The following is a 12810-nucleotide window of genomic DNA, read 5'->3' on the forward strand; positions in this document are numbered from 1 at the left end:
TCTCTGGCCACACGTCCAGCATAAACAGCCGCCATCCAAGGAAGATGGGGAGGGAGGAGATTTGGTATGGTTTTGTGGCGATTATAGACATTAGCATTCTGGGGTTTTTTTCACTTTACTTTTTGTTGTTGTTGTTTTTTTGGCCCCCCTTTTACCTTGAGGGGGCTCTTTCTCACCTTACATTATTCAAGAAGAGACAGAAATTGAAGTCATATAGCCAAGCTATAATCGCACCCTATAAAATCCCACCATCCAGGCAAGACCCAATACCAGTTGCTATACACCAGATAGATAGCCAACTCTTGGTAAAATTACTCTGAGCTGAGTAAGAAGAGAAGTGAAAATGGAAGCCCATCTCCTGATCACAGGAGGCAATCAGAAAGCTTAATAATACATCAATATACATTCATCTACGCATTGAAAATACATCTAATTATGAAAATGGCCCCCTAAAACAACAGAAGATCTCAGTATATGTCCAGAAACAAGATAAAGTAGTTGAAACAAATGAGCTGGAGGTACACCTAGACTTCCCATTGGTAGGAGGGCAGGCTTTGGAGCTATCTGAGAAGGAATACAAGGAAATGATATTTAGGTACATCCAAATGCTCCACAGAGGGGTTGAGAAAAATAAGGAAGAAGTCAGGAAAGTGCTACAAGAACAACTAAAAAAGATAGAACTAGCATTGGGAATAATTCAAAACCTGCAAAAGAGGTCCAAATGATTAATAACAAAATATGAGAAATGGACAATACACTGAAAGGACAAAAGAGTAGAATGAAGAGATGGAAAACAGAATCAGTGAGCTAGAAGACAAATCTCTCAGTATTGCTAAGATAGAAGAACAAACATAAAAAAAGAAAAAAAAAATCTGAAGACAGTCTAAGATTCATGTGGGACAACATGAAGAGGAACAACCAGCAACACCACAAAAAAACAAATATGACAGCAATAAATTCATACCTATCGATAAATGCACTGAATGTCAACAGATTAAGAGACATAGAGTAGTAGAATGGATAAGAAAACAAGATCCTTCAATATGTTGTCTGCAAGAGACACACCTTACACACAAAGACAAAAACAGATTAAAAGTTAAAGGATGGAAAAAAGTATATCAAGGTAATTGCAATAAAAAACGAGCAGAAGTGGTAATACTAATCTTTGAAAAAATAAACTTTAAGGCAAAAACCAGCACAATAAATAAAGAAGGGCATTATCTTGTGATTAAAGGGTCACTTGAACAAGACAAAATAACCATAATAAATATCTGTTGTTGTTAAGTGCCGTCGAGTCGGTTCCGACACATAGTGACCCTGTACAGGGTTTCCAGGCAGAATGCCTCATCTTTCTCCCGCGGAGCAGCTGGTAGTTTCGAACTGCTGGCCTTAAGGTTCACAGCCCGATTCGTAACCACTATGCTGCCAGAGCTCCTTAAATATCTACGCTCCCAATAAAAGAGCTCAAAAGCATATAAAGGAAACCCTAATAGGAGTCCTGGTATGGCACTGTGGGTTAATATGCCAGACTGCAAAGCCATTTAAACTGCAAGCTCAGTGGTTCAAGCTCACTAGTCACTCCTTGGAAACCATATACAGGGTCGCTATGGGTCGGAACCAACTCGATGGCACTTAACAACAACAACAATAGGAATGAGGAGTCCTGGTGTGGCGCTGTGGGTTAATGCACAACTACAAAGTCGTTTACAAGGTCAGTAGTTCAAGCTCACCAGCTGCTCCTCGGAAACCCTACACAGGGTCGGCATGGGTCGGAATTGACTCGACGGCACTTAACAACAACAACAATAGGAATGAAGAAAGAAATAGACAAATCTTCAATAGTAGTGGGAGACTTTAAAAGGGGGAGTAGTTAATCTGTCATTTCAGGAATACACAATCCCATGACCATCAAGAAGGAAGAGCATGAGTGGAGTGTGAGATCCCTTCCTGGAAAAGTGGTAATAAGAGAGATGGTGGCAGGGAGAGGCAGAGCATTTGCGGGTTCTAGGCCCATAGACTGAGAAAAACTATATACCTGAGGGCAGGATGCTGACTGGCAGAATGTGCCCTTTGGACATTTCAATGAATATATATATTTTGTTTTGTAAGTATACATCAAACATTTTTGCTTTGTTCATTTGTGAAATTTAACATGCAAACAGGGAGCCATAGGGAGGAAGCAGAATAACTGTTGTAGGGAGGGGAGCCATAATCACTGAGATGAAACAATGTGTATAATTTCTTGAATGTAAAGCTGATGATCTTGTCTGTAAACCTTCATCCAATTCAGAATAAAAAGTCAAAAAAGTCAATAAAAATCTAGGACAAAATTGCACTCGGTAATGGAACTATCCATGAATGAAATAGACATAGTTAAACACTGAATAGCTGACATAAGTATTATTTTTTTGAGTCATGGTGTGGTGCTAAAGGATAAGTTCTGGACTTGTAGACACAAGGTTGACAGTTCAAACCCCCTAGTCTATCTCTCACCAACCTTATACATGGTCACTGTGAGTCCGAACCAACTCGACAGCACACAATATTATTTCTTTAGTCAAAATGGTCAGAAGTTCAATCCTTACTCTTTTCTCTGGATTACACGGCCATTCATATGGGGTCTATCGTTCATCTGTCTGCACCTTTCTTTTTTTTCAGAAGCATAGTGGTATCTGTGACTCCAACTTAGTTTGAACATTTGAAAATGGTAAGACCTGCAGATTTTTTCTGCTTCTGCTGAAATTCTGGCATATTGTGTAATGGTAGGTAGGTGTATTCTTTGATGTTGTCTATAGGTCTCATGTACTTTGGATATGTTATCATGAGAGACAAATCCCTGGAGAAGGACATCATTCTTGGTAAAGCAGAAGGCCAACAAAAAGGAGGAAGACCTTCAACAAGATGGATTGACACAGTGGCTGCAACAATGGACTCAAACAAAGGAAGTATTGTGAGGATGGTGCAATACCAGAGTGTTTCGTTGTGTTGTATATAGGGTTGCAATGAGTGTGAACCAGAATTTTCTATTTTAATTTCCACTTTTTTTTAAGTTATGGCATTAAACTGCACATAATCTTGTCTGATTGCTACTTGTAATTTTCTTGGGAGTGGGGCAGGTTGGGTATTTTGTTTTAAACTATTTTTTATGCAGTTCATCAAAAACAAGAGTCTGTGATACAATTTCATTTCACCATCTTTGCCTGGAAGCATCTGGTTATGCTTTTAAATAAAAACTTTAACTGAAGATGCACAGTATTAACACTTTAGTGTTGTTGTTAAGTGCTGTTGAGTTGGTTCTGACTCATAGCAACCCTGTATAGGGTTTCTGAGGAGCAGGTAGTGAGCTTGAACCATCGACCTTGTGGTTCAAACTGGCTTTGCAATTCAGAGCATTAACCCACAGCGCCACAGCAGGACTTTGGCAGACAGTAAGTAATTAGGAATCAAGAGAAATGGCAAGATTTTAATAAGCAACCCAAAAGTGAACCTCAAAAAAACCAGTGAATGTTTAGAACAAAATGGTTAGCTCTTCCATGGGACTGTAACATTTATGCTGTTGTTAAGTGTTGTCAAGACTGAGACTGTTCTGATTCATAGTCACCCTTATATAGGGTTTGTTGTTCTGATTCATAGTGACCCTTATATAGGGTTTGTTGTTGTTGCTGTTAAGGGCTGTCAAGTCAGTTCCGATTCATAGTGTTCTGTCTAGGGTTTCCGAGGATTAGATGTTGTACCATACCAGCAGTCCTGTAAAAGGTTTTTTGTTGTTAGGTGCCACCTAGTCGGTTCCAACTCACAGCATCCCTATATAGGGTTTCTTGCTGTTTCTGTGAAGTGCCATCAAGGCGGCTCTGACCTACAGAAACCCTGTATAGGGTTTCCAAGGAGCAGCTGGTGAGCTTGAACTGCCAACCTTGCAGCTCAAATAGCTTTGCAGTCAGACACATTAAGCCATAGCGCCACACCATGGTTTAAGAGGCTTTAAATCTTTGTGAGAACAAAAGTTCATGTTTCTCCCAAGGAGTGGCTGGCAGGCTCTAACTGCAGACCTTGTGAGTCACAGTCCAGTGATTATCCTATGGAGCGACAATGCTGCCATTACAGTTATACAAAGTTAAAAATAGTTTTTTAACTTTTAGGTAAATTTCCTTTTCTTTAGACCTATGATTTGAACTATTTTAATTATATTTTGATACTCACAGTCCAAGGCTGTAGATCATTCAGTCCCTTTTCTAATTTCTCAATATCTGAAAACTTTGTGGCTCCATCAGCATCTGCCATAAGTATTTTTTCTCCTCGAGAACTGAAAACACCCTGTTTTTAAAACAAGTAAAAGAAATGTTACTTAAATTAAAATTAAACAAAATTTGACATTTTAGTTTGTCCTACTTTACTTAAAATATTTTAAGAGTGAAATAATAGCTATGAAATGGTAAAAGGAGGCCACTGTTCACTAAAAATAAAATACATTGACAATAGCTTCTCAAATATGCCAATTATTTATTTCATGACTTAAAAAATGTTGTGAGGTCCTACTACAAACACTTAGGAAAATGACAAGATAATATGACAGATTTGAACAAATTAAAGATATTGTGCCTCAAAAGGAAAAAAATTCCTACCATATATTTATTAAGTATATATGATGTGTAAACAAATAAATAAACAAGCAAACACACACACAGGAGGGGATTTCAAAAAATTCATGAAAAAAAATGATACTAAAATATAATGGAATTTTCCCACAAACTTTTAGAAGCTTCCTCATTTATTATCATTGCTGTGGAAAGCATCATAAAATTATAGTGTTTAATATTCATTAAAACGGGACCAAAATATCTTAAATGATGTTGAAATAAGAAAAACAGACTGACTCATTAAATACATGCAAATACTATTTTGTCATTTGAGGCATCTTGATGCTTAGCAAAACTATGCCACTCAATTTTGAAGTGATTGGTTATTTGTACAAATTATAGCTCCATTGTGAGTATATAAGGGGTTTAAAAAATTATGTAGAAAAATTGAATTAAAAATTAAAAAGGTACACTTTATTTGTCAACCTAAGCTCCATCAAGATCAAAACACTTTTGTATGTGCTGATAGCAGCCATTTAGTGTACCCCTAAGAACTGAGGGTGCTGGGAATTTAACATGTTAATGCAGTCTTTTTTACATTATTAACTAAAGAAAAATAGATGCCTTTAAATATTTTTTACAGTCAGGAAGGATGTCAGAAGGAGTCAAACCAGGACTGTAACATGCTTGCCTAATGATTTCCCATAAAAACTCATGTAATATTGCCCTTGTTTGATAAGAGGAATGAGTAGGAGCACTGTTGTGGCAAAGAAGGACTCTTTGGTGGAGTTTTCCTGTCCATTTAAAATTTTTATGCTAAAGCTTTGACTACCTTTCTGAAAATGTTTTCATTATAACACATTACTGTTCTTTGTTCTCCTAAAAGTCAAGAAGCAAAAATGCTTTGAGTATCGTTCTAAACTGTTGCCTTTGCTCTTGATTGGTTCTGATTCATAGCAACCCTATATAAGGTTTCTGAGGAGTGGCTGGTGTGTTTAAACTGCTGACCTTTAGGTTAGCAGTCCAGTGCTTATCCTACAGCACCACAGACGGACGCCCCACATTTATACATACATACATGCATGCATACATACAAATGCATATACATAGGTGCCCTAGTACCACAGTGGGCTACAATTTGGGCTGCTAACTGCAAGGTCAGAAGTTCAAACCCGTTAATCCAAGGGAGAAAGATGACTTTCTTCTCCTATAAAGCTTTACAGCCTCAAAAACCATATACAGTATCTCTATGAGTTGGAACTGACTCCAAAGCATACAACCACCACCAAAGTTAACTGACCAATATACACTTGTAACTCAATGATACTTAATATGTTTGTCTTGCCAGCAACCAATATACACACATCATAATAATTATTAAAAATGTTTCAAATAAATTGAAATGCTGACACTTAACTAGCCAGCAATAGAATTTACATGTCCTACAGTTTTCATAAAAGGTTATTCAAATTGTTTTTTTATTTAGATAAAATGTTGAATAAATGTATTACCATCCTAATAGCTCCGCCTTTCCCACGATTCTTCACCAGTGTTATCACACGCACTTTGTCACTTCCATATTTCTGGCAGTATTTAAAAGCTACCTGTCAAATTAAAGTCAGAATAAAATTAGCTAGATTTCAAGATAGTTATATAAAGCGGAATTCTTACTTTGGTTCAGAAACTGCTTGATATTCTAGTTACCCCTTCCTGTAACTAGATGTGGCACAGAAGAGCTGTAGAATTCCTGATGCAGATGTAGATCTGATACTGACTTAATATGCTGATGTCACAATTCAGTTTTCTTTGGAGGAACCACCAGAATAGACAGTGAGCTTCTTATCTACTTGACTTCTCTACCTAAGCTATCTTGCTGCTAGAAAAAAAAAAAAAAAAAGTTAACTGATAAATACACCCTTGCAATCTTATGATGCTTAATAACATGTTTACTTGTCTTGCCAACAACCTATTTTCTTCCCTAGAGAGGCTGTTCAGATTCTGGGCCATTTCTCCCAAATCTCACTCGAATCCTTCTCTCAGCAGATACCATCCCTACCATTATTTTTCTTCTCTTCAATCTTTTTCTCTCAACTGCTCTTCAGCCTCAAACCTGCTAAAAGATAATGGAATTTTTCTATGCCTCCAGCATCTAGAAGGCTTTCCTTAGAGCTATTACCTTAAATGGTGTCCTGGTGTGGCAAAGTATTATATGTACTGGACTGCTAACCACAGTGACAGTGGTCAAGTCCACCAGCCACTCTCCTAGGAAACTCTATACAGGGTTGCTATGAGTCAGAATTGACTCATTGACACTTAATAACATTATCTTAAGTAACTGTCATTACTCTTTGATTTATAATCAAATCTGTGTAGCAGGAATCTACATTTGCTACCAACATTTCTCTGCCACTAATGTGTTTTTCAATTCATTGTTCCATGGCTCATACCTTTGCTTTTCTACATCCTAGTTCTACTTAACCTCTCCTTCTGACAAGTATTTCCATAGTGTTTGTCCTCCTTCTCTAACTGTTTCTGTTCAATTTTCATCACTGACTCCTTGTCCTCAATTCGATCCTTAAACACTGGTATCCTGGAAAATAGCAAAAAATGATTTGTGAAGATGCATCTACAAACTACAAAAAGGACCCCCCCAGGACTGTTGGCAGCCACTATAAACTGGGAAACAGGCATCGAGTGGGAGCCCTGAAAACATCTTGGGCAGATGCAGATGCATCACAGGACCACTGTACCAGCCAGGTGATAAAGGAAGTGTTCTTTGACAAGGATCCACATGCTCCAAAGTCCTATTATTTGCCACCTCCAATGAAAGCAATAACCTATTGTGGATGCATCTCTGCCCTTTCCTACTGTATGACGTCATGAGAAACTAACATCGCCAAAGTGACTGATAGCAATGGTTGCCAGGTGCATTTCCTCACTGCCAGTTTCATCATGAATTTTGTTCACCAAATGAAGTGCATGGTTAAATAGAAAGAAAAGACAAAACAAAAAAAAAACTCAAAGCACTGGTATCACCCTGAGGAGGCTATGTTTTACAACCCTAAGTATGGGCAACCTACTGTCACGTTCTGTATACTCTACATTCTCATACATTCTCATAGTGGGAGTCATTGGGTGGTTCCAACAACTGCTTATATGCTTATCAATCTTACTTGGTCATCTATAGCCCAGACTTGTCTCCTGTGTCACTTAGATATACATCAAATACAAAAAATGCAGAATTTCATTAACTTCTTCTTTCTGTGCTTTCTACAAGGGAGCTTCAAAAAATTCATGGAAAAATAGAATTAAAAGATAATGGAATTTTTCTATGAACATTTTGAAGTCCCTTCGAATATTCTTTATTGCAGTGAATGGCATTATCATCTGCCAAGGCACTTAAGCTACTTTCAGCATTCACAATTTGCCAGCTACTGAAACTTGTCAAACCCATTTCTAAAATTCCTCTCATCTCTGTGCTATCAACATCACATCTGATTGACCCTGTGGTCCTCATGTCTGGCAGAATCAAATGACAGAAGATAGCAGACTAGGCAGATGCACTACACGGACCCACTGTATCAAAGTTACAAGAAACCACATAAAACAGACACTGATGAAAATTCTCACACCCTGAACTTCAGAAGAAAGGTTAGAGCGGTGGATGGAGTGATTACTGGGAGAAGAGACCAAGCAGGGATGGCGAGAAAGGAAGTTTGAGTGGTGAATGGTGGCCACATATAGCTTGACCATCTTGTGAGCAGCTTTGACAGTGAGGGAGGCCTGGCAGAACAGATTCTCACGAGCAATGGGAAAGGTACAATTTCTTCTTTTTCGTCTGGTGACCGGAAGTGACACGCTCCCATCCTCATCCAACCCCAGCACAGACTGTGCTCTCTCAGAGTTCAAAGCCACTTGGTAGGGTGTCACCTCAGTGTGAGTTGGGGGCTGGCTGTGTGCTTTGGTGTGCTGCTTTAGTGCCTGGATTGAGGTGGGCTCAGCTCCAGACCTACAGAACCTGCAAAGCCAACACACCAGCATTTAACCAGAGAAACTGCCCTCAGCTTCCCTGAGGTCTTAACACACACTGCAGCCAGCTCCACCAAGGGCCCCCACAAACGACTTCTGGATTGTGTGCCCTGAACACAGATAATGCTGAAGCCAATAGGAACTCTATCTAGGGCCAAGAACTCTGTTGTCACACTCCTTTCACAACCACCTCATGAGTTCCTTGAATTGCAGACATCCACCAGCAATTTCTTCTCTTTGGCTCCAATAACCACATGTTTATTTACTCAAGTATGACAACCCCACAACGCCCTGGAGACAACAGGCAATTTTAGCTCATATGAATAAGAGAGAATGGCTCAACCAAATGACCAAGAGGCAGTGCAATGAAATGTTTCTGAAGAAAAGGTAATGGAACTCAAATTATAAAAAATAGGCCAGGCTTACTGGTCAGAAAAAGATTGGAGGAACCCAAGACTATGGCCCTTAGCCATCCTTTATGTCTGGAGTGGAATGCACCTCTTGCCCCAATTTTCAGCTAAGTAGTAGACAGGTTTATGGCACAGCATTTGTAAGCTCTGCATACTATTTAAAATTAACCATGTAAGATTGAAAGGGCACATTTACCTAACGAAGGTAGGGAAGCGAAAGGAAGGAGGGTGGAATGAAAATAAGGTTTAGTGTCAGAAACTCTATTCAGGGTCACAATGAGTTAGAACCAACTCGATGGCACATAACAACAACATAAGTCCCTAGTAGTATAGTGGGTTAAATGTTGGGCTGCAAGATCAGCAGTTCAAATGCACCATTCACTCTGACAGAGAAAGATAAAGCCATCTGCTTCATAAAAGATTTACAGTCTTAGATTTCAAAGGAGCAGAGGCACTTTGTCTTATAGGGTTGCTATACGTCAGAATCAATTTGATGGCAACGGGCTTGGTTTTGGTTATAGGTCTCTGGAAGGAGTCCTGAAAGCACAGCAGTTAAAGTGCCCAGCTGCTAGCCAAAAGGTCAGTGGTTAGAACCCACCAGCAATTCTGCAGAAGAAAGACATGGTGGTTTGCTTCAGGAAAGATTACAGCCTTGCAGTCACCACAACTGAGGCCAGAGAACTGGATGGTGCCTGGTTACCGCTACCATCTGCTCTGAAAGGACTCACATTAGATACAAAGTCCCAGACAGAAGATACAAAGTCCCAGACAGAAGATACAAAGTCCCAGACAGAACCACAGGAGGAAGTGGAGTAAGTATTGGTACATGGAGGGGATTATAATCATTGAGATGAAACAAAACACATGATTTGTTGAATGTAAAACCGATGCTCTTCTCTGTAAACCTTCACTCAATTTGCAATAAAAAGTTAAAAACAAAACAAAAAAACCCACGGGTTAGTTCTACCCAGTCCTGTAGGGTTACCATGAGTCAGAATGGACTCAATGGCAGTGGGTTTATTTTGGGGCTTTATAGGTCCCTGCTGGACCACAAGGTCAGTTTGTATCACAAGGTCGAAGGTTCAAGCTTACCAGTCACTCCTTGGAAACCCTATACAGGGTCACTATGAGTCAGAACTGACTTGAAAGAACTTAACAACAGCAGCAAATGTAGTGTAAACAGCACTTGATTGTTAATATAAAGGTTAGTAAAATGAAACCACCGAGTTGTGCTGTGAAAAACGGCCTAGCCATTAGCTTCTATAAAGGTTATAGTCCAGTTGGCCTCTGTAACACATGGGAATATTATGAGTCCTAGTCCAATTGATGGCAATAGGTTTTGTTTTTGAAACGTTGTTATTTAGCAAGAACATTGTTGGTATTGTTAAGTGCAGTCTAGTCTAGTGGGTTCCAAATCATAGTGACCCTGTATAAATTTACCAAGGAGCAGGCTGTTGTATGTGCCGTGGAGTCGGTTCCGACTCATAGTGACCCTGTACAGGGTTTCTGAGGCTGTAAATCTTTACAGGAGCAGAAAGCCTCCTCTTTCTCCCATGGAACAGCTGATAGTTTCACACTGCTGACCCTGAGGTTAACAGCCTGATTCATAACCACCATGCTACCAGAGCTCCTTAAGGAGCAGGTAGTGGGTTTAAACTGTTAACCTTGCTACTTATCCTATAGCACCACATCAGGAATCCAGCAGTAACACTACTGTTGTTACAAGCTGTCGAGCCGATTCCTACTTATAACAACCCTGCATAGGGTTTCTGAGGTTTTAAATCTTCACAGGAACAGAAAGCCTCATTTTTCTCCCATGGAATGGCTGGAAGGTTTGACCCACACAGTTCATGGTTAGCAGTCAGTGTTTATATATGGAGCCACTGTACTCCCAGCAAGAGCATTGTTGTTGTTGTTATTAAGTGCCATTGAGTCAGTTCCAACTCTTAGCAACCCTGCATAGGGTTTCCAAGTTGCTGCTGGTAAGCTTAAACCACCACCCTTGTGGTCCAAACCGACCTTTCAGTCCAGCGCACTAACCCGCAGCACCACAGCAGGACTCCAGCATGAACATTAGTAGCACCATATATGAAACATCATATTCTAGAAACACAAATTTTAAAGAAGAAAATGTGAGGAATCCTTAATAATAAATATATTTAGCTCTTTGGAGAATAATTCATCAGGGATACGTAATATGTGGCCTGTTCCATAGATCAATGTACCTGGCCATGGCACTTACAGGTCTAGGAATATAGGACTAAGAGGAGAAAAAGCTTTAAGACACTGTTACCTCCCATTGTTAAGTCCAGATGGGGGCATGCCAATGGACATACCTGATACCCAGTGGCATCTATGAAGGCATCTTTCTATTTGCATGACTGCTTTAGAAACTGTAAGACAAGGTGAAGCATGAAGAAAGGAAATATACTTAGAAAAAAGGCATGATAAATTGCTAGGCAAAGAAGGTTCCCTAAGAGGCCAAAGTAAACTGTCATTCTTCTCTATTTGGCAATATTAAAGCTTCCATGCCCTTATGCAGCAATGGAATAGCACATGTACTTCCAGCTGTCTTTCTTTTTTTTTTTAAAGTTTTTATTGTGAATTGGGTGATAGTTTACATGGGAGAACATCAGCTTTGCAATCATCCTATCATATTTCTTCCAGCTTTCTTTAAGTAAGATATCTCTGCACTTTCTACTTCCCATACCATAGCATACGGCATACCTTTAGGGGTGTGTTGTGGCAGAAATAAGATTTTACATTTGCTAAAATATTCTGTATGTCCTCCCTACTGGCAATTCTAAAAACAAACTTATTTACCTTTGTAGTCTGGTCTTTACTTCCATCATCAACTACTATCACCTCATATGTGAACATCGGATCTTTATTCTGCAAGAAACAAAAATATAATACCACAATTTGGCATAACTGCCATCAAAATTCTAATAAAAATTTAAAGAATTTAAAAAACAATTCTTTTAGTATTGATGCATATACATACATACATAAAACAAAAATGCTAACAACATAAAGAAAGAGAGGCAGTGGGCAGGGATAGAGTAGAAAATACTGAGTAAATCTGTGTGTGCTGTCTTCTTCCCCTTACCTTCTTTGCATCACAGTGGGAGAAAGTAGAGCCTTGGGATGCTAAGACATATTTGAAAGAGGTATGAAGTCAGAGTGAATAGTCCAAGCTGACTTCATCACTTCTTAGTCTTATGACTTTAGTAAAGTTTACATTTTTGGCCTATTTGCTCATGTTTCATAAAGGAGAAATAAAACCTAGTCCAAGTGACTGAGAAGATTACAAGTAATAAAAACAGAAATCTTACATATACAAAGGGCTCAATTCCCTTCCTCTTTGAATTTAATTTTTGAGCACATAATAAATACAGTTCCCATGTCAATAAACCATCATTCGTCTGTCAGTTTGTTGTACTGTGGCGTTTGTGAGTTGCTGTGATTCTGGAAGCTATGCCACCGGTATTTTAAATACCAGCAGTGTTACCCATGGTGGACAGGCTTCAGATGAGCCTTTAGATGAAGACAGACAGGAAGAAGGAATGACGAACTACTTCCTAATATTTAGTCACTGAAAACCTTATGAATAGCAGAGAAACACTGTCAGCTATAGTGCTGGAAAATGAGCCCCTTAGGTTGGAAGGCACTCAAAATGCGACTGGGGAAGAGCTGCCTCCTCAAAGTAGAGTTGACCGTGATAATGTGAATAGAGTAAAACCCGTGGGAGAAAAGCCCGTGGAACCTTCATTTGCTGATGGGGCACAACTCAA

General features: G+C 39.2%; 1 protein-coding gene across 1 annotated transcript in view; it reads right to left on the reverse strand.

Moving 5' to 3' along the window:
- Positions 1–12810, reverse strand: part of ALG5 (ALG5, dolichyl-phosphate beta-glucosyltransferase) — a 73574-nt gene that overhangs the window by 49935 nt on the left and 10829 nt on the right. The window contains exons 4-6 of the mRNA XM_006837699.1: positions 11840–11908; positions 6089–6181; positions 4201–4314 (exon numbers count right to left, since the gene is read on the reverse strand). Of these exons, the coding sequence (XP_006837762.1) occupies positions 4201–4314; positions 6089–6181; positions 11840–11908 (276 nt within the window). The remainder of the gene's footprint in view (positions 1–4200; positions 4315–6088; positions 6182–11839; positions 11909–12810) is intronic.

The sequence above is a fragment of the Chrysochloris asiatica genome, unplaced genomic scaffold (assembly GCF_000296735.1).
Source record: "Chrysochloris asiatica unplaced genomic scaffold, ChrAsi1.0 scaffold00022, whole genome shotgun sequence".
NCBI classification, from domain to species: Eukaryota; Metazoa; Chordata; class Mammalia; order Afrosoricida; family Chrysochloridae; genus Chrysochloris; species Chrysochloris asiatica.